Source organism: Poecilia reticulata, linkage group LG11, assembly GCF_000633615.1.
Source record: "Poecilia reticulata strain Guanapo linkage group LG11, Guppy_female_1.0+MT, whole genome shotgun sequence".
Lineage (NCBI taxonomy): Eukaryota > Metazoa > Chordata > Actinopteri > Cyprinodontiformes > Poeciliidae > Poecilia > Poecilia reticulata.
In genome coordinates, this window is record NC_024341.1 from 2580783 (window position 1) to 2601669 (window position 20887).

The 20887-nt window shown below is 40.8% G+C and overlaps 1 protein-coding gene across 2 annotated transcripts in view; it reads left to right on the forward strand.

Annotated features, from left to right (window-relative positions):
- The window catches only part of hivep3a (HIVEP zinc finger 3a), a 33356-nt gene that overhangs the window by 4326 nt on the left and 8143 nt on the right, over window positions 1–20887 (forward strand). The window contains exons 1-3 of one of the 2 annotated variants that reach the window (XM_017307578.1): window positions 11025–11212; window positions 15463–19650; window positions 20402–20580. In XM_017307578.1, the coding sequence (XP_017163067.1) occupies window positions 15799–19650; window positions 20402–20580 (4031 nt within the window). In that variant the 5' untranslated portion in view covers window positions 11025–11212; window positions 15463–15798. Of the gene's footprint in view, window positions 1–11024; window positions 11213–15462; window positions 19651–20401; window positions 20581–20887 lie in introns of those variants that run through there. The other variant, XM_008421527.2, reaches the window with a different exon arrangement.

The window sequence follows — 20887 nt, forward strand, 5'->3', positions numbered from 1 at the left end:
ATCAATATTTATTTCCATCTTATTGCCGTTTGTTTCTGGAGGCCATTATTTGCTGTTTGTTTGGTCATGTGACAGTGATAGTGAAGCAGCAAAGGATTGTGGGGAGTTTAGCTGAAGCAGAGTGGTGAAGTCAGCGGTGGGGTCATTTATTTCAGCAAATTGAAAAAGTTGTAAGATATATGCATAATATTGGTATATATCAGTTATTGGCCATCACATCAATAATTGATAATAACAATGTTGAGCCAAATTTTTATGCTGGTGCATCACTAGTAAATGTAATTTCTTGTTTTTTTAATTTTTAATAAATTAGCAAAACACTCAAAACAACAATTTCTACATCGTCATAATAAAGTATTTGTGTTAAATTTTGATTATTGAGATGAGTTTGTTTTAATTTGAAAAAAAGTTGAAATTTAAAAAAGTAAAGTGCTGTGATAAACACCAGTGTACTTTCAAGTGATTATTGTGCAGAACATGATTACATACTCCAAGTTGCCCCGTGTGCTTTTAAAAGCGTTACCGTCACCAGATCAATGGGTGACGCTCCTTTAGTTTCTGCTTCATGACTGGAAAATCTTTATTTCCAAGAGCAGAAGTCACAGGTTGGGAGTGACATCATGATGTTGCTTCTGTTCCAACCAGCTGGAGAAGAGTCCGCTTTCTCAGGCACTTCACAAAAATGACTTTAAATCAAAGGAAATATTGTAGCAGGTTTGGAACTGCACCGTTTTAAAACCTCGGTGTACTCTGATGCCTCGGCTGCAGGTGAACACATCAAATCTACATCCAGAAACAATGAAAACGATGCTTGGTGCTGCGGCGGAGACTGCTGAGCTAGCGTTTGGCTTATGAGAGAGGAATACATCTGCTTGTGATATACTCTGGGGTTAAACAAATCCCTTGTCGTGGATCACACATTTATCATTTAAGAACGCAGGATTAAAGACGTAGCATAAGCAACGAGCTCCGAGGTGTGTGAGGATCTCCAGGGCAAGCACAGCTGTGTGTGTGCGTGCGTGTGTGTGTGTGTGTGTGTGTGTGTGTGTGCGTGCGTGTGTGTGCTGGAGGGTGGAGGTGACCCCGGTCTTCCCCCGGCTGCTGACACACCAGCTCACCAGTGTGCAAACAGATTCCCTCCTCGCTGGCAGCCAGCCCTACACAACAAACCCACTCCCTCCATTGTTAGCGAAAGGACACACTCTCTTTTATGTCCAAGTGTGTTGGCTGCACATTTCTTCGACGGTGATTTTTGGAAGCTCAGTGGAAAGAAAGTTTGCACAGGTGCACCGTGCGCCCTCCGATGTTGTGTCTCCAGGGACGGCGTGTGTGTGGAGGGAAGCATGGGAACGGGAGCATGTGTCGCTCCCCCGACTGAGCAGCAGTCCTCTGCCAGGAGGAGGAGGAAGAGGATGCCATCAGTGACCCTACAGGCATGAGCGTATGGACCCAGCTTGGGTTGCTCCGCGAGGTGGAAGGGCCTCTGCTTTGCGGGGCCCCTGCAGAGAGAGCAGCCTGTCAGGCAGAAGGTCCATCAGCTGCAGCATCTCATTCACAAATCACCTCGTGAACTCACGAAGAGAAGCCACGACATGAAGCCGCATTCATGCCTGGAGTCAGCCGGCCGCTCGGCAAACATCACAGCTTTCATTTAGGAACGCAGCTAGCGATTATTTTACTAATCGATTATTCTGACGATAAAAACATTCTTCTGACGATTAATCAATCTAATCAGATTTTTAAAAATGGGATATCATGCTGATTGTTTTTTTTTATTTAGGTCTTTTCATACAATCTTAGAAATACATTAAAATATACAAATCATTTTTTTTTTAAATTTAGAAAATTATCATTTTATTGCCTTATATGCGGTAGCATCATTCCTTTAGTGAACACATGATCATTTGTAACAAAGGAGGCATCCGCAGCTAAAAAAACATTTCTAACAGCAACATGTGAGAAGCTCCAGCCTTTCTGTTGGACTGAACATCAATACACTGAAGGACTGACCTGCTGATTATTTTATGGATTAGGGTAAAACCGTTTAATAGGATTTTTTTAAACAGAATTTCAATATGCCATATGAGGAGCTCTTGGTAGAACATATTTAGAGACAAAAAGTATTTTTATTTCTTTATATTTTGTGTAGTTTTGGCTTAATCACCTCTTTCAGCAAATGGCCTTTTCTGAGTCTGTAAACTGCAGTTAACAATTAACTGATTACTAAATTAGTTGGCAATTAAAAAAAAAAATCGATTTGTCACGATTAATCCCAGTCATCGTTTACTGTCCTCTGGGCCAGTTTCACACACATCCTTTCACACAGTAACGTTTGAACTGTTACAGATTTCCAAGTGCGTTGAATTTTTTGAACTCTAATAAAGAAACAAAAGTTTGGAAAAGAAAGTGTCGGACTGGTCCAGAGAAGTCCAGACCACATGGGGGGTTTTAGAAAGACGTGCAGCATTGGATTTCTGAAAATAAAAAAAAAACATTGTTTGATCCAGGCGAGTCGAGCCAGATAAAAACTGACTTTGGACTCCCTGGCTTCACAGGCAGGCAGAACAGAACAGAACTGGAGCTGTTTTTTTTTATTGCTATTATCTTGAGTTTGTTGGGTGTCATCTCCATGTTTACCCCGCCGTCCTTAAAGCTTGGGACGATTCCAGAGCGCAGGAAGCAGACTGCAGGATTTAGTGTTATGTAACAGCAGTTGTGGGTTTGTGTGGACCGGCCCCTCTGTGGGTCTGTGGTCAGTGATCTCTGTGTGATGGAGACTGCGGCGCTGGTAGCCTGATTTCCCACAGAGCTGCTGCTGACTCAGCTGCAGCAGCTCCTACAGGTGAACCACGGTATCTCTGCCAGCCTTGTCCCAATTACTGCTCTGCATCATAAGTGGATGTCAAAGCATTCGCTCTGTGTAGAGTTACAGCAGCGATACGCGTTTGTGTGTGTGGCTGTATGGATTCCTGAATAACCAGGCTTCTCTGGCAGGCTGCTGCGTCGCTGTCTGTTGATTCTCTGTTGGTGAAATAGGAGAACATATGGCTCTCTCTCTCTCTCTCTCTCTCTCTCTCTCTCTCTCTCTCTCTCTCTCTCTCTCTCTTTCTCCCTGTTTGCATTACATCACCTTGAAATTTAAGTAAGCTTTGTGTTTATGTGAGTTTGTTTGGATAGAAAAAAAAAGTAATAATAGATTTCTGGTCAAAAACAGAAAAAAAATTCTGAACTTTTGAGATTGTCAGAAATTTTCTAGAAAAATTGTGGAAATATCTCGAGATTAAAAAAAAAAAAAAAAAACTTGGGATTTTTCTTTTGAAAATTGTAATGTTTTTTTCAAGAAGATTTCTGAGATTTCTTTGACGGAAATTTACTCCTAACTCTAACGCTCTTTTTTTGTAAATTTGTTTGTACAGGGTATAAACTCGGCGTGTATTCTCCAAGTAAATGTGCTTCTTAATGAAGTGGGGGCAAAGAAAGGTCAACTTTTTCTTTCTTTTGAAAAAAATACCAGCAGCTTGTGATGCACTATTTATTGTAATCTGCAATCTGCTTAAGCTGAGCACCCAGCACAGCTAGATGCATGAGGCCCAACTGTATTAGTATTGATCTATATGAGTTATATCACATCATGCAGACCTACTGCCGGCTGTGAGCATCCTGGCTTTGCATGTGGTTTTTATCAGCTATTCACTAGTTTTCCATTAGCTCTCTGATTTAGCTTCTCTGTCTGTCTTTTAATGCAGGAGCAGTTTTTCTCACTGGCTGTGGAAACAAAATATTTATTATCTGCAAGGTTTAGTAGACAAGAATTTGTCATTTTATGATTTATTCCTTTGACCTGAAAACAATGCAAACAGGACACTTTCAAACATACAGAACTTTTCAGGATTTTGAAACCAGATTGAAGACTTGAAACCAGGAAGGTCAAGGTCAGATTTCAAAAATCAGATCAGAGGTCTTCAAAGTTTCTGAGAAAACACAACTCCTGGTTTCTGTTGTTGGCCTACAGGCACAAGGTCACACAATTTGATGAAGTAGACCAGTGTTCTAGAGTGTTCTCTCTAGCAACTTTTTTTTCTTTTTTTTCCCCCCAACAAAGCACTAAGCAAACTGACGAGCAACTTTTTTTTAACAAGCCACATCCACTGTTTGCTGCAATTCAGTGGGGGCTAATTAGCATGATGCGACAGCTGACTGGAGAACGGTATGTTCAGTGAAGAACTGATTGATGACTTCAGTCAGACAGAGACGTCTGTTCCTTTGAACTTTATTGGTGGCCGTAAGTTTGTTTCAAAAGTGTCCATAATTCATTTTGTCGCATTACTTCTTCAAACTGCAATGTAGTTTATTGAGATTTTATGTGTCAATGAACATAATGTAGGACATGATTGTGAAGTGGAATGAAATTTATGTACAGCTTGCAAAGTTTTCCTTAAAGAAACTTAATAGCAATTCCAGCAGCTCTGTAAAGGTCTTCAGGGTTCGTTAAATCTAAATTTGTTGTGCCTTCCATCATGTTACAATGTTATTTATGCATCAAAATCATACTTGAAGTGATGCCTTGATTCTTTCATGCATGTTTCAGAATTTTCTTAATCTCCATGGAAACCAAAACTCCTGTTTGGACCTAGCCCCGCCTTCCAGACGCAGCTCCTCCTCAGAGCTAGAATAATGGATCAATGCATTCCTAATTAAAGTCACTTTTAACCCAGAAGAAGGTTGACATAATCCATAGACCTTTTAATAATTAGAGCATGCAGTGTGTCTTGTGAGAACAGTATCCACACTCACATCGGCTGCAGCACTTTTTCAAAATCTGTGACTGATCAACAATTGCCTACGTTTATATTCTAGGACTTAAGTGCTGAAAAATACCCAAACTTTATTTTAAATCCCTCAAACAGACATTAATGAGATTAATGTTAAGATTTTTTCTGATCTACCGATTCTCAGTTCTCAGAAAAATGGTCTGTGGAGTGAGAGGAAGCCAGTGGAGTGAGAGGAAGCCAAGGGTTCAGCAGCACAGATTGTCATCATGGAGGTAATAATTGCAGGGTTTCCCTGGTAACCCCGGGGGGCCACCAGGCTTTACCTTCACGCCCACCAGGCTAAGCTTTGTTTGTTGATTTTATGTTTTCCTTTTATTTTCTTTTTTTTATTTGCCTTTTTTAAAACTTTATAGTTTGTGTTCAGGTATTGTAAACAGTGTCTTCTGATAACACCTAATGATATTTTCAAACTTTTAGCCATTTTTTAAAACTAAGTAAACCTGGTGTCCAGCGCCCCCATCACCGGGCCTCGCAAGTTTTCTGGGGGAAACCCCGAACTGTATGCTCAGTTTTAGTCAGAGGTTAAACAGAAACCCACTCTCTCAAAAAGCACAAACACTGACACAGACATCCTGAATTAGACATGGAGTCAAACATAGCAATCTGCTGGTCATTTTTTTCTATAATAAGGATTTTTTTTCTTTTTTCTAACCATGTACAAAGCCCTCATTCTTTATCCTTCTTTATAGTTTACCCCAACTGTAAAAGCAGTTTTCACACTTCTTTACATGAACATGTTACTGATTCTCTGTGAATATTATGATAACTTAATTATCTGTAACACACAGGAGGTCAATAGCCCAGTGAGCTGGTACAGCACATGGCCAGCTCTGCTGCTCTGTAATTTAAGACCACAAAGTATTGACAGTTTTATCCACGTGTTGCCGTCCAAAGAACTGCAGCAACAGTATCTGGCCCAGGATTCAGCAGCTGAGGAGCTGCATTAAAGTTACAGCTGTGGTGGAGCACAGAATGGTTTAAACTGTTAACTGTGCATGTGAGCTGCTTCCTTTATTAAATAAGAAAACGTCAAAACCAACAGATCACAAATTTAAAAAGCATCAGGGAAAATAATGGAAACTTTACAACTTTGCAGTATGTAACTTTAAAAAAAACAAAACNTATATATATATATGGCAGGCTCTGCATTGATGGCAGGCTCTGCTAGTTGAAGTGTAGCAGAGAGTAAGGAGAGGATGGGTAGGGTGTGAGCAGCATCACAAGATTGTGATTGACATTGCTGAGACTCTGGACTGTTCTGAGGTACCAAACTGCAGTTTGCACTAATTGATAACACTTTTAAAACAGTGAATGCTCTAAAAATATGTTTGTCATGTAATTTAGTTGAGTTATATTGTGATTGTTTTATGCAAAATTTATTTCAACACTTTTAAAGACTGTCTGAGTAAAAACAAAGCCATAAAAGTCTCTTTTGTAAAGTGAGTTTCCTTGAAAGTGAATAATCACAATTAATGTTTTAACAGCTTTACTATTAATTAAGTTAATTTTAATTAATCAATTAACATGTAACATTACCCAGTCTTTAAATGTTTCCACAGCTCTTTGTATTGTTTTGTGCTGTAATGCAGAAGGGAAGCTGAATAAACACCAAACGTCACATTAAAATCATGGATCGTTTTGACGACACTATACTTTTTGGATTGATATTTCTCACTTAATTAGTGTCAAAATCAGTCATGGATGTGTTCACTAGCAAATGTAAATAGCTAGCAGAAGACAACATGGCTTCTATGAAGGGCCGCCTTATAGAAGTACATGCATAGAATTGAGTTAGTGAATCTAAACCAGCAGTGTCCACCATAGCTGGGTTCTGTTAAACATCTGTCAACACAGAACACATTTGCAAAGGTTTCTGTAGTGTAGGCAACTATTTATCTCTGAGGACTGTTTAAATGGAGACAGCGTAGCCTGCTCTGCTTTGGTCACGCTGCTGTTTTCTGTGGCCATCAAGGCAGGTTAGGGTTGAGACGCGCATCTGTTCTGTTATGGCTTGTGGCTGTGCCATGAAGGGTGGGGGTCTTTGGTCAATCTGTGGCTTGGTGTCTGCAGGAAGGCAACAGGACCTTGTGGTTGTGGTTCTACTGCTCGATTTATTGGTTGGGTACACCTTCGCACACACAAACTGTAGTAAAAGGCACACTCCTGCTTTGTAGATCCAGACAGTTTTATTTATTGCTGGGAAGTCTTGACCAGAAAAAGACTTTCTTCATCCTTGGTTTTTATGTTGAGCTCAATCTAAACAGTTTGAACAACAACATTTCACTTCAGACATGCTGTGGCTGATTCTAAATAGTGAGTACTAATGCATTTCAGAGGTTGTAAAGCAGTTCAGACCAACCTGGACTGCAGTAAAGAGTGTTAGAGGAACAGTTTGTTGTTAGTGGCATTTAATGGCCTTTTAAACGGATAGAATTATGTTTTTTTACAGGCACACTTTTGTTGTTTTATAGCATAATTAAGTAACTATGTTACCTTGAGTTGTTGTACAAATGCTGTCTATTTTTCACATGTTCATTTTGATTAAGTAACTCCACAGATTTGAACGGGTTAAAGATTTTTATTTGAATTTCTTTTTTACTATGCAAAGCCCCAATCTGGAACTTTTGTATTGTGTTTCTGGAACGCCTAGAAATCTGACGCACAAGCGACATCTGCTAACAACAATGATAGACAAAGCCGCTTCTCTCAGCCAAAAATAAATTAATTTTAGCTTCAAAAATGTATCTGATTGGATGTTGGCAAAGACTATTGTTGTGGTCAAGTTGTGCTAAAAGGCGTTAGCTTATGAGCAAAGCTACAGCCTAAAAGTTGCTCAATGCTAAACATGTTGTAGCAGCATGCTAACGCTAATGTCATTTTTTCCCCATGAATAAGGTTCTTGAAACCCTTAAAATTTAAATGGGTATGATAGCGCTTAGCACCAATCTGAAGGTTGAATAACATAAATAACAGATTAGAAACAATAAATATTGTACTTGTTTAGCTTGTATATATGTTGACTCAATTTATCAGCAAAAGGCTTTTTCATTAAAAACATTGCTTATTTTGTCTATGTGGCTTCCGATTAAAATCCTCTTGAGATTAATTCCTTACAAACCATGCAATTAATTCGGTTAAAAATTTCAATGAAGTCCCACCACCAGTATGTGTCAGACATAACTTAAAAGAAATTTGACTTTGCAGTTTGATGCTTTGAAATTGGCCTCTGTCATTTTAAGAAACTCCTACTCTTTCCAACACTCAGGCTTCAGTACGTCATCACTACAATACTCCTCCATTATGCCGTTCACAACCGTTCTTAAGAGTAGTTTGTATGATAAGCTAAACACTCACAGTTCCACCTGGTGTTTGCTAACTGTTGCTGCCGCTAGTCTGGAGGAGCTGCGTGGCGGAGGCGTGGGGTGCTATGTGAGACGAAAGCTTGGTTAGAGTCCACAGCTCTGAGGAGGAGACTTGTGGTAGTAGGCAGCCTGTTTATGGTTCAGGATTGTGGATTAACCTATTGGCAGATTTTTTTTATGAAACAACTCCAAATTAAAAATGTGTGGAATTTTTCCTACTACATATGTAAAATATCGGAAACAAAATGCAGCATGGGAAGCTGAAATATCTTGGGGCAATGCTATTGGTTGGCATTTGCTTGCTTTCCCCATGGATGTGTGTGTTCTCTCCAGGTATTTCAGCTTCCTTCCACAGTCCAAAAACATGACTGTTGGCTTATTCAGTCTCACTAAATTGTGCTTTCTTTTGAGTACGTGGTCCAAAATGGACCTGTCTTTTGCACAATGGCCACCGTCCTACAAATCTAAGAAAAAAAAGTGTTGTAGAAATGTGTCATGTAGCAGGATGTTCACACTGTGATACTCCAAGCAGATAAGCCCCAGCTCCAGTCTGAGCATCATCCACGGAAAAGTCTAACACTGTCAGCTCTGTCGCATCCAAGAAGGCAGACATGTAGATTTAAAACCAATATTGGTTTTTGTGTCATGCACAAATAATATAAGAATAAACAAACCAAAATGTTGAAGGTCGCAATCACTTTTATTTTCAGCAGATCCTAACCTCAGTAAACATTTGTCAAAAACGGCGTGGAAAGTGTTTAGTATATCTTGTCATAAACTTAAAATAACCAAAATGTCTTTTTGCAGTGGAACTTAAATCCTGAGGATTTAAGCTTATGTTCCATTTCCTGCAAACAGCCAGGAACATTCAAGGCGTTCACTGAACTCTGCTAGTCTCAACTGCCTGCAATGCTTCATGGGAACCACAAGGCGGTGGAAATACTCTTGTTGAAAAAGAGACCTAAAAGCACACAAAGAAACCATTATTTAAATAAGTCAGTTCATTAAAACTGGATATAAATACAGAAATAATTTAGTAAATATATAATAATTTAATAATTTAATATTTAATAATTTGATACATTATTTTATGTTCTTATGGGCAGGACTGGGATGTTTTCATGGAGACCCTGATGGACGGATGTCAGGTGTATTGAAACAGAGACTCATCTAAAATATAAAGGACAGGGGCCCTGAGGACCAGGGTTGGGGGCCACTAACTTAAACCACAGTTGATGTCGTCACTGGTGACATCAGAGACGGTTTCAGAGAAAATTACAGAGTCTGACGTCATTTTGGCAAAGTTACAAAGTGACTGTTAAGAAATTTTCAATTTCTATCAAGTTTATTTCTTAGCGCCAATTCACACTTTACAAAGCACTTTACAAAAAATTATTTCAATTCAATCATTTATATTAATTCTAGTTACAAAAGGATTTGGTACCTAATAAACTAAGTGTACTAATCACAGTACACTTAGTTTATTATTCAAAATAGTTTAAACTGTTTCTATCAAAGGAAGCCCAGCAGGTTGCTTCAAGGTATGTTTCCATTGACCATATACTCACACTATCTGACATTTCTAAAATTGATTTGCTTAATGGAAGCAGGTCAACTTTGAAAATCTTTGATAAATAGTTTTGGCGCGAGGATGAGGTGTTTATTTTGGAAAACTTGAATGGAAACACATTTTTTACGTCACATGAGTCACGATCAACAACAGAATGTTGCCACTGGATCAAACCATGAACACAGGAAGTAGTTGAAGGATTATGGCGGCATGATTTTTAATGACTTATTGCATAAACAGTTATTAATGTGTGATTTTAATTGTTTCTTATTTAGTGGAAACACCACAATTCTGACATTGTTTTTTTTTTAGCCATTAGCATGATATCAACGTAGTTTTGGGCACATTTATAATAGCAATGCAGCTACTGACTTGCGGCATTAACTCCTTCATGATGAGCACATAGTGACAGTTGACAATCACTTGCATTGTGTTGTGTTGTTGGTTTTACAGTAATCCTTCATACCGTGGAGTAGAGAAGAGGAAAATCTCCCCTTTAAAGGGGCCTCCAGCAGAACCAGAACCTGGCTCAGTACGAACGGCCATCTGCCGCGACCGGGCAATATCAGAAGACAGAGAAGAGACATAAAAAGAAACAGATGAAATGATGTAGGATTAGTTTTGATCTTTGTGAATGTAAAAAGTTTTGCAGCAGGAACTTTTTGTTCCAAATGACCTAATATAAAGATTTCACTTAGAACCCAGAGCTTTGGCCGCAAACCGGACTATGTCTCCAATCTGATTCACAAGAACTTGTTGCCTGCTAAAGGAAGGACGCATCTGGCCTTCCTCCGTTCCCCTCTTTAACAGCCAGATTAGCTCACTCCTTGCCTTCATGTGATCCTTAGCTGGTGCCCTCTCGATGCCCCACATGTGTGCATGAACATTCAGTCATTTAGAGTAGCATATTGAAGCGATGATGTCAGGTTTGCCTGAATTCTTCTCGGCCAGATCTTGGCAGGAACACTGTGGACATTCTCCATTCTTCGATCCTTACATGTCCTCATTCTTTCCAGAGTTTTCTGAGAGCAAAGCTCGTCACACCCGTCGATGTAAAGACGACCTGAATGTGTGTTTCTTAAGTCTTTTCCTCGACTTGCATCAAACGGCGACCCACTCGCACTGCATACCTGCCAGCTGTGCAGACCAAGATGCCTGCCAAAAGAAACACGAGCTTACGTCAACTTCCAAATACGGAGCTGCTGCCTAACTTTGACCCCAACGAGAGGGAGATGAGGCGGGGGTGTGTGTGGGGTATACATAGTGTCCCCTCCTCCTCATTCATACGCGTAACATACTCAGCTACCTGTTTGTCAGTGCAGCACACGTAGAGTGGAGACTCGTGTACCTCTCGTCACCGTCACTCTCATTCATCCTTTTCCTGCCTCTCCTTCCTCCTCTCTGCTTCCCGTCATTCACAAGCCGAGGACATCCCCACCTGCAGCCAGGTAAATCAGCCCTCATGCTCATCCCTCTTTTTTTTCCGTCATCCACGTTCATTCTGACCATTTTAAGTGTGTGACGTGACTGCGTGAGTTTGCTCCATTCATGTCTTTGTTGCTGCAAGCGGGCACTGCATCGGCAGAGGAAAAAAAACAAACACAAGGATTGTTGCGCCGTCGTACTCTGGGAGATTCGGAGGGGAGCTGAACATTTTGTGCCAATTTTATAGGTGTGCAGACGGTGCATCTTCTGTAAGAAGCATGTGTGTGTGTGTGTGTGTGTGTGTGCGTGTGCGTGTGTGTGTGAATGGAGCAGAGGATGATGCATGCAGTGTGGAGTCTGTGGGATGTGTGTGTATTACAGCCTGCAGCTCACATTGGGAGTGAATGAGTTGCCTGTGTTGTGCAGCCAGTCTCCTCGCGTGGACCTGTGGGAGCAGTCCTTAACGCTGCGTACTCTCACACACACGCACACACAAAGGGGAAGGTGGTGTACAGCTGAGAGGACCCTGGAAAGGTGCTGATGAACTCCTCAGCTGACATCATGGTGGGAACACAGATAAGGGAGCTAAACGCTGTTTTTAAGATGAAATAAGTTGAATTTTGCATCCTTGAATAATCAGTAAATGTGTTCGCTGGTCAAACCTAATAGGTAAAATGTAGCAAAGGAAGGGTTCCATTTTTTTCTTCATTGGAAAACTCAGTACTAGTCATTACATTTGAGATATTGTTCTTCCTAAAACCGTCTAAAAGGATGCAGAATCATAGCTGTACAAATTCAAGGCTTCTAAACTATTGATTTTTAGCAATGTACTCTCTCCCAAAAAGAAGCAGCTCCTGAGGGGGAGGCACCTTACCCTGCCTTCCAATCTCTCTCTCTCTCTTCCTCTCTCTCTCTTTTGTCCGTGAGGATGCTAGAAGATAAATTTAGCCCTCCAGCTCTCCTTCCATCTGCTACCACATGGTTTAGGGCCGTTACCATAGGAACCACTGCTGGGTGCCCATTAGAGTGAGAAGAGGAAATTGTCAAGATTTAAAAAAAAAGCTTTTTTTAAGCAACCCAGTATGTGTGTATTCCAGATAAAATTTTCTTTTGGGGGTGGGGGTTCTGTTTTGTCAAACATATTACATTTAGTTGTTGCATTTTCCATGCAGCATGGTAACTCCAGTTGTGTCGTCGGCTCTGCATTCAAGCCATTTGACAAAAACGAGAGAGGTATTTTTCAATCGGGTCTCAACGACATAGGTGGCAGACGAGACGATCACGACAGCGAGAGAATACAATGTTTTGACCTTTATGATGAAACTAGCTACAATAATGTAGTCATTGTATCTAGGTTTAACTTGTCTATGTGCTGCAATTTTATGATCGCCTTTATCTAAGCTAGTTCTAAAAGCCAAATAGAATAAAGGTTTCATGAATGTCAAACTACTTTTTATGGAATTTCTGTTCTCTGTTACAATATTTTGTACAGCTTTGCTCTGTTTGCTCTGTTAAGCTAGACTTACTCATTATATATACTACAGTATTCTAACATCCACTCGTCCATTGTTTTCCATTTATCTGGGATCGGGCCATGGGGTAGCAGCCTATAGCAGAGAGCACCAGACCTCCCTTCTCTTCAGCCACTTGGTCCAGCTCCTCTGGGGGAATCCCAAGCAAAGAAACATCATCCCTACGAGTGTGTCCTGGGTCTTCCTCTGGGCCTCCTGGTGGGTTGTGTCTCATCAAAGAGCAGCCCAGGAGGCGTCCTGACCAGATACCCAATCCACCTGCACTGGCTTGTCTTGATATGCAGAAGCAGTGACTTTTCTCTGAGTCCCTCCTGGGTGACCGAGATTAAGTAATAAGTAATATTTGTGTAGCACTGGCTGCTGCTTGGGGCAATATTTTAACTTTCTGTTTGTGATTGGTTGTTGTTTATCTGGGTGAATGCAGGATTTGCAAGGAATCCTAGATGAAAGAGTTGTCTGTGATTGGCTAGTGGTGTAGTTAATTTACATCGACATTATCAAGTTACAGCGGAGACACAGGGCCAAGTGCTGCCGGAACACACGTTGAGTGAGTGTGTGTGAGATGTAAACACACTTACCACATGGTATTCTTTATTTCCAAAGATGTATGCGCTCACATCAGTCTCAACTCAAACTTGCAACAGCCCGACTACAGGCTGAGTTAAAGTCATGATTTTGGAAGTGGAGCTGAAAAAGCGAAAAATAACTTTGGAAATTGTTGGTATTTAAAAGATTTTAAAAACACTTTTAGATACAAAAGTGTTTTTAAAATCTTATTTTAGTGGAATGTTGGAGGATAATGTTATTTAGTTCAAACTAAATTTATATTCCTTTGCTTTGTTAGCTCACTTGTTGATGTCACACAAATTTCACCAAGATATGTCTGTAACCTGCAGTATACGAGACGGAGATTAGCAAATTGCAAGATATTAAATAAGACACATTTCTAATGGACAAGATCCTGTTAAAAATGTATTTTCAATTGTTTTTTTTTGTATTTCAGCATTTATGTGCTGTCATCCTCAAGACTGAAATTAGACTCAGAACCTTTTTGTACATATGTAACCACCTTACTGTCTACAGTTATTTTTTCTGTTCTCAGTTAAAGAAAGCATGTTGCATAGTTTGTAATGTTGGTTCCAGATAACTTGCACAAACTCTATACACACACCCTATTATAGCATAAATGGTTTTGTTGAAGGTTCAAATTTCACATGTATAGTTCTCCCACAAGTTAATTCAAAGATGGTTATCAACCTGTTATCAGTCATTTGGATATTATCCAGCAGCTTCGCCGTCTTCCACCAGAATGTGGGTGTAGAAACCAGCTGGTCTGTGCGTGGGATGCCTTGTTTACTGTTTCAGTGTGCTGGCACATAATAGCAGTGGGAAATTTATTCATGGAGGAACTGATAGTTAATGACCATTCATCCACTGCATTTGGTGGGATCTTTGAACAATCTAAAAACATGGCTTATATTTATCAAATATTAGATCTAATGTGGCTCTTAAAGGTTTACACTTTGTAGAAGAAACAAATGTTAGAATCCAAAGCTTGGTGATATGTTAAACAAGTAAAAACCTCCCCACGTCCTCTGGTAAGCACTGCTTATTTTTATTTTAAATAGGTTTTTTAAGCACCAGTAAGCCCAGACTACATGCGTCTTTGCTACGCTACACTGTACTGCGCTGCAGTACAGGTTTATAGTGGATAGATTGAAATTACAGAACTATATTCGCTTAATGGAAATGCACCAAAATTTGCAGTATTATGGCTAATAAAAATGCAGCTAGTGTGGTGAATTTGCTTAAGTGTCCAGTCATAGAAAGCTACAGTCTTGTCACTTATGTTTCTCACTGTACAAATATGGACTTCAGATTGATGGCAGAGGAAACAACAAGTAGTTCTGAAAGAATATTACTGATGTATTTCCTTACATGTGTGATCCAGACCTTCTCTCCTTCTGCTGGTATGCTGGTAGTCACACCTGCTTGGTCGGTTATTTAGGTGAATTTGATTGAAGTTTGGTAACACCTGACAATAGTTTTTCTTTTAAATCTAAAAGAGATAGCAAGAGTCCAATACACAAGTTCTCTATATATTTTTTAAACTGTTAATAAATAATGACCACTTGGTTTCTGTTATGCATTTTTGCGTATCTGGGGACAGATTGTAGTAAAGATGGTCATTTTTAAAAATCTCCTGACATAAAAGGCCAGAGTCAAAGTAAAATTGAGTTGCTTTTTATTATGATTGTGTGTGTTGGTCCTCAAGTAGAACTTAGGGTGTGTGTGACCGTTTGTTTCTAGAAATGCTAGCTTTAGAGCAGAGGGCTGCATATCGCCACCTTCTTAAAATAATGACCTAAATTGTTTTTTTTTTACCAAAACTGATTTTTGCACAAAAAGAGAAAAAAATCACCACCTCATGTTGGGGCAAAAAATAACTTTGGTCATTATTTTAGGAAAGTGATGCAGGAAAAGCTTGGCTATTCATGTGTCATCGACATAAAGTTTTCTACAAAAGTTACAGAAAGGATTTTTATTTAAAATCTTCAGAAAGCAGGATAATGTTAAAAATATACATGTATAACAGTTTTTAAATTTTGTTGTGCTTTCTTTGTGCACAATGACAATAGAAGAAATTACGATTCTGATTAATTTGGAATAATTTGAAATAAACAATATGATAATCTGTCAACTACAATTATAAATGAACTTATCATTTTTTGTGTTCACAGATCATAATGTTCAGAAGACAGGAATCATACATTCAAATGAGTCTGAAAACTGGATAAATGCTCCATGTTACCTTTACTGGATCAGCACTGCATAGGAATTCCTTCCCCAAACAACTGGATTATTTGATGTCACTGCTCTGTAGTTGATATTGTTTGCTATGAAGCAATCAAGATTGAGTCAATAAAGCAAGAATCATGAAGCCTGCCACTTACATCAGGTAGGCAAGTTGACCAAACCACCTTATGTGAAACCCAGTTAAAGATTTGCCTTTGATTCTGTGGCCTGGTTGAGGCAGACGCAAATCAAGTGTCTACCTGGGGATTTCCTTCTTGTTTATGGAGGCCTTGCATTGTCAGAAAACAACTGGGGAGCAGACTGGAGGTCAAGAACAACATCAATCAAAATCTCTTCAGCAAGGTCTGCGGTGCAAGTCTCCATTCCAGACATCTCAACAACAACCAACTGCTTGCCCAAAGTCTCAATGTACAGCACAGGTGCCCAAGCTGTCCAGAAGACATAACCCTGAACGTAAACGTCTTAGGCACCAGCGTCAGAGCATTGCCTCTGATACAGAGCTGGAACACAAACAAGAGGCAGCAACAGAAGAAGCTACAGTTTCCTGTTCGTCTCTAGGAGGCTTACCTTGTACTCAAGACGCTACTATCCAGTCTGCATCAGAAACCCAAGAGGACAATCCCAAACAGAAACGTGAACGCAAACCTCAGAAACCAGGCAAATATGTTTGCACTTACTGTGGCCGTGCATGTGCAAAGCCCAGTGTTCTACAGAAACATATTCGCTCCCATACAGGCGAAAGACCTTATCCTTGTGCCCCTTGTGGGTTCTCTTTTAAGACAAAGAGCAACCTGTACAAACACCGCAAATCACATACCCACAAGGTAAAGGCAGGCTTGGCAATTGGGGAGCCAAAATCTTTAGAAGAGCAGGTCACTGAATCAGAGGATGAAACACGACATCTATCCTCTGCTTCAGCCCTTACAAGTAGACAAAACAGCGTGGCCTCGGTTAAGAATCCTGAAGTTGATGTGGCAAAGGACAGAACTGGACTCAGCAATGACTCCTTTGCAGTGAAAAAGAGACTGGCCCTTCGTCTAAGTAGAGGGAAACATTGCTCTCAGGACTCTTCTGATGAAAAGACCTCCTCTCTCATTTTAGGTAGCAGAGGCAGTACAGAATCTGGCTACTTCTCCCGTTCTGAAAGTACAGAGCAACCACAAGACAGTCCCACGAACACAAGTGCCAAAAGCTATGCGGAGATCATCCTTGGTAAATATGGACGCCTTGGACAACTACAGAGAATGTCCCGTCATCATGACCAGAATCTCCCTGGTCATGAGGAAAAAAACATCTCATTCAGTGTCCCCAAAAAGCAAGTCATTGATCATATCACAAAACTCATCACTATCAACGAGGCAGTGGTGGATACCAGTAAAATCGACAGTGTAAAACCAAGGAGATTTTCACTGACTAGAAAGAATAGTTCAGAGGCCCAAAAGAGTCCTAGCATCAAAGAACCCATTATTCATATCCCTAAATCTGGAAATCTTGGGTATAAAACAACAGGCTCCATCAGTATGGGAGTTCCCTGCGAAAAATTTCATCATGCATCCCTAAAAGTGGAGCAGCCTTCTTGCCAAATATCTTCTGCCTCCATGGTTAGAAGTCTTTCAATGCCATCTGCATCAAGTTCATTAGACACTTCAAGTACTGTTCCCTGTAAATTTCGTCAAACTCAGTCCTTTGATGAAAAACCTTCTGAAACTCAAACGCCGCGCCGTTTTGGAACACTAAGAAGGCAACCAGCCATCGAAATCCCTATAGGTTCTGAGCCTACGAAACAAGAACAAGAGATATCGCATACATTTTCCTGCAACAGTGTAACCACAGTATCTGGTCAGAGGCAACGTCAACCACAGCCATATGAATGTGAGGCCTGTGGCACTGGTTGCAAGGATTGGGAAGGATATAAGAAACACAAGCAAAACCTATGCCATGCACATTATCCGCAAAATGAAATGGTAATGAGTCCAATGGAGAGCTCACAGCTAAGTAACCATGTAGTCAGAGCCGGAGTCTCAACAATGCGTAAGAGAAGAAAAGAGGATAGTTTTGATTCTGATGACCTCTCATTGTCCCCTTCGGCTCTTTCATCAGGACGGTGCAAAGATGAGGTTATTGTAGCTGTTGAGGGCCCTAGACGGCCAGCACTGCAGACCTGCTCTGTTATTCAGCACACTAGTTTATTTGAAAAACAAGAATCTTCATGTCATGAATATCAAAGCCTGAAAATAACAAACAGCTCTCCACCTCATAAAGAAAATTGTCCTATCTCTAAAACCCAACCCCAACATCAATCAGTTAAACCTACCAGCCGAAAGCTGGTCCGTCAAAATAATGTGCAGGTTCCAGAAATACTTGTAACAGAAGACTTAAATATTTGCCCAGATAACTCAAAAGAACCAAACTTGGCAGAGAAAAAATTGGAGAAGCTTGATGATTTTCATTGGCCACAGAGGAGCCCCTCGTTAGCACAGCTTCCCATTGAAAAGCTTCCCCCAAAGAAGAAGCGCTTGCGTTTAGCTGAGGCTGCCCAGTCCTCAGGTGACTCTAGCTTTGATTCCATGTCTCTGCCCCGTAGCCCCAGTCAGGACAGCAGTGCATCATACGCGTCCAGCCGCTCTACATCTTTTGAGGAACCAAGCAGACCAGACATGGAGGTAATGACATCAACAGCGCTGAGGAGATCAAGAGCCCCTCACATGTTGACTGTGCCTGGGGTTCATCATCAAAGAGAGATGAGGCGCTCAGCATCTGAGCAAGCCCCTCATGACCCACAACCTGGTGTTGAAATGGCCGAGACCCGCAGTAAATCATTTGACTATAGTAGTCTTTCGCCTGAACGCTCTGCAGTTGGATGGAAAGAGAGACGAAGATGTCTCCTCATGAGACATGCAGTAATCCGAGATCAAGATGATGAGGAAGGGCATGCTACTGTCCTGAGCCATAGTCCAGAACATGTAAGCTCTGACAGATGTTCTCAAGGAAGTCAGACTACTGTTTATGGCAGCAGGTCCTCCTCTCCCCCATTATCAAGTGTCAGAGTCTTGGGTATTCCAGAGGGATCGCAGTGCAAAGAGATTCTCACCAAGTGGAAACTCAGTCAAAATATTCACTTAAAAGGAAGCACAGAACTGTCAAAAAGCTACGAACCTTCAGTAGATGTGATAAAGGAGGCTTCTTACATCCATCCAGAGCAGGTTCCTCCTCGAGTACCGCAGACTAATCCTTCATATGGACCCTTGGGGGCAGCCCGAGCCCACTATCTTCCTGTGTCTACTGGGCTGAAACTAGAGATTCCTCCACAACATCAAACATACACCGAGGGGCCTACCAGTAACTCCCACATTCACCAACGTACCCCTCATATCACATACAATTTAGAAGAACTGAGGCCATTTACATCTCCAGCAGTAGCTGTTCGTCTCCAGACAGACACTCTCACCCCAGCATGTGCCATATACACTACTCTATCTCAGTCCATCTCCCAGAGGCCACACAATGCATTCAACGGCATCTCACCTAAAGTATGTCTTTCAACAGCCGAACTCAGAAACCACCCAAATACAAGTTTAGACTTGCAATCATGGTCTGAGGATGGCCCAAGGTGTCCAGGATCCAGTAGCAACAAGCGTATGCTTTCCCCTTCAAACAGTATAGAGCTCATCCCTGAGTCACAACAGCAGCAGAAAAGAATAAAAGAAGAAGAGGAGAAGGAGGTTGGATGTGCCAACATATCAGCACTTAATACACCGAGTCAAGAACTCAAACAGGAAACTCTGTCATGCTTACCAGATGTTTCTTCTCCAGCCTCATGTGCTGAACCCTCTTACCCCAGCCTGCTCTCAAGCACTTGCAACAGCTGGTGCTATTTGAACTACATAAAGCCAAATCCATCGACTCTGGATGAACAGGAGCCCTCGGTGTATTCATCGTGGTCTACCAGTGGCTATGACCCCAACCCACCTGGGCTCTGTAGCAAGACTGTACTCTCGCTACTGCACTGTAAGCAGAGGCTCACTTCCTCCATTTATACTACATCATCCATGACTGTCAGGATAACCGAATCCCTGGAGGATGAGGACTGCAAACGTCTCTGCTCTACTGAGGTAGATACTGCACTGACCTGTGAGAGTTTTTTTTGTCTAAGAAATGTTCAGATTGAGAAGACAGATCATTACATACAATAGAACTTCAATTCTGGAAGCATCAAAAGTTTGTTGATCATTGTTGTGACCATTTATGTTGAATTTTTGCAAATCATGAGTTCTATTAATTTCTAACTTATACGTAAGGTAATTTTGAACCAAAATCTGTATTTAATTGTTCCTTTTTGAATTGTTAAAATTACTTTGATAACTTTTGGACCCTCCTATTAATATAAGAGATTAAGACCACACCAGGGGGTGGTCAAGCCCTGGTTGCTTGGCCGGTTGTTTGGATGGAGATTAAAACATCTCTTGTGACGATGAGAGATATTTTAAAATGACTTTTTAAACTAGTAAGATCAGATGAAGTTAGCTTCATCTGATCTGAAGTGTAAGCGATTTTTAGTTATTGTTCTGTCTGTTTTTCCTAGAAATAAACTACATAGATTTTTCAAACAAATCAGAAGTGCATTCAAGAAACAAATAACCTGTTGCTTTGAAAAAATGTGGTTTTGGAACTTGTGATTCTCAAAAATATTTTGCAACTTATAAAAACATTTATAGTTATGGTCATCAAAGACAAACTATTGACATGTAAGTCTGTAACAAATGGTATATAACACTTTGTTCATAGTGAGTTCCTAGGTTTGGTTTCCCTTGCCATGCAAGAGGCAGAATTGGTTCATTTATTTTTCTTTTTTTCCGAGTTCAGGTCTACAGCACTCCCCTCTACTGCATAGACCATGAGCGGATGGTAAAGGTTCAGCTGCCGACAGATGACATTGCGAATAGAAAAGCCAACGAGCAGAAAGAGAAGAAAAGACGAAAGCAGGAAGTCAGTTTATGCTTCAGGAACAAACAGCCACTTGAAGTCCGGATATCTGAAAGAAGGTGAGCATAAACGTCTCCACAAAGAGCCATAAACACTAGCTGGATTAAACACCAGTTGTAATCGAAGCTTTCATCAACCAGTTTATTCATGTTTCTTTCCTTCATGATGGAGAGGCTCAGGGTTGGCTGTGTGCACCAACAGAGTCCGTCTGTTGAAGAGCCAAAGCCAGAAAACTACCTGAGCTTCCTCCGCTCCTCCAGAGATTCATTTACACCAGCAATTGCTGCCATTCTCATCCAATAGCAGAGCAGTGTGTGTGCGTGTGCGTGCGTGCGTGCGTGCGTGCGTGCGTGCGTGCGTGCGTGC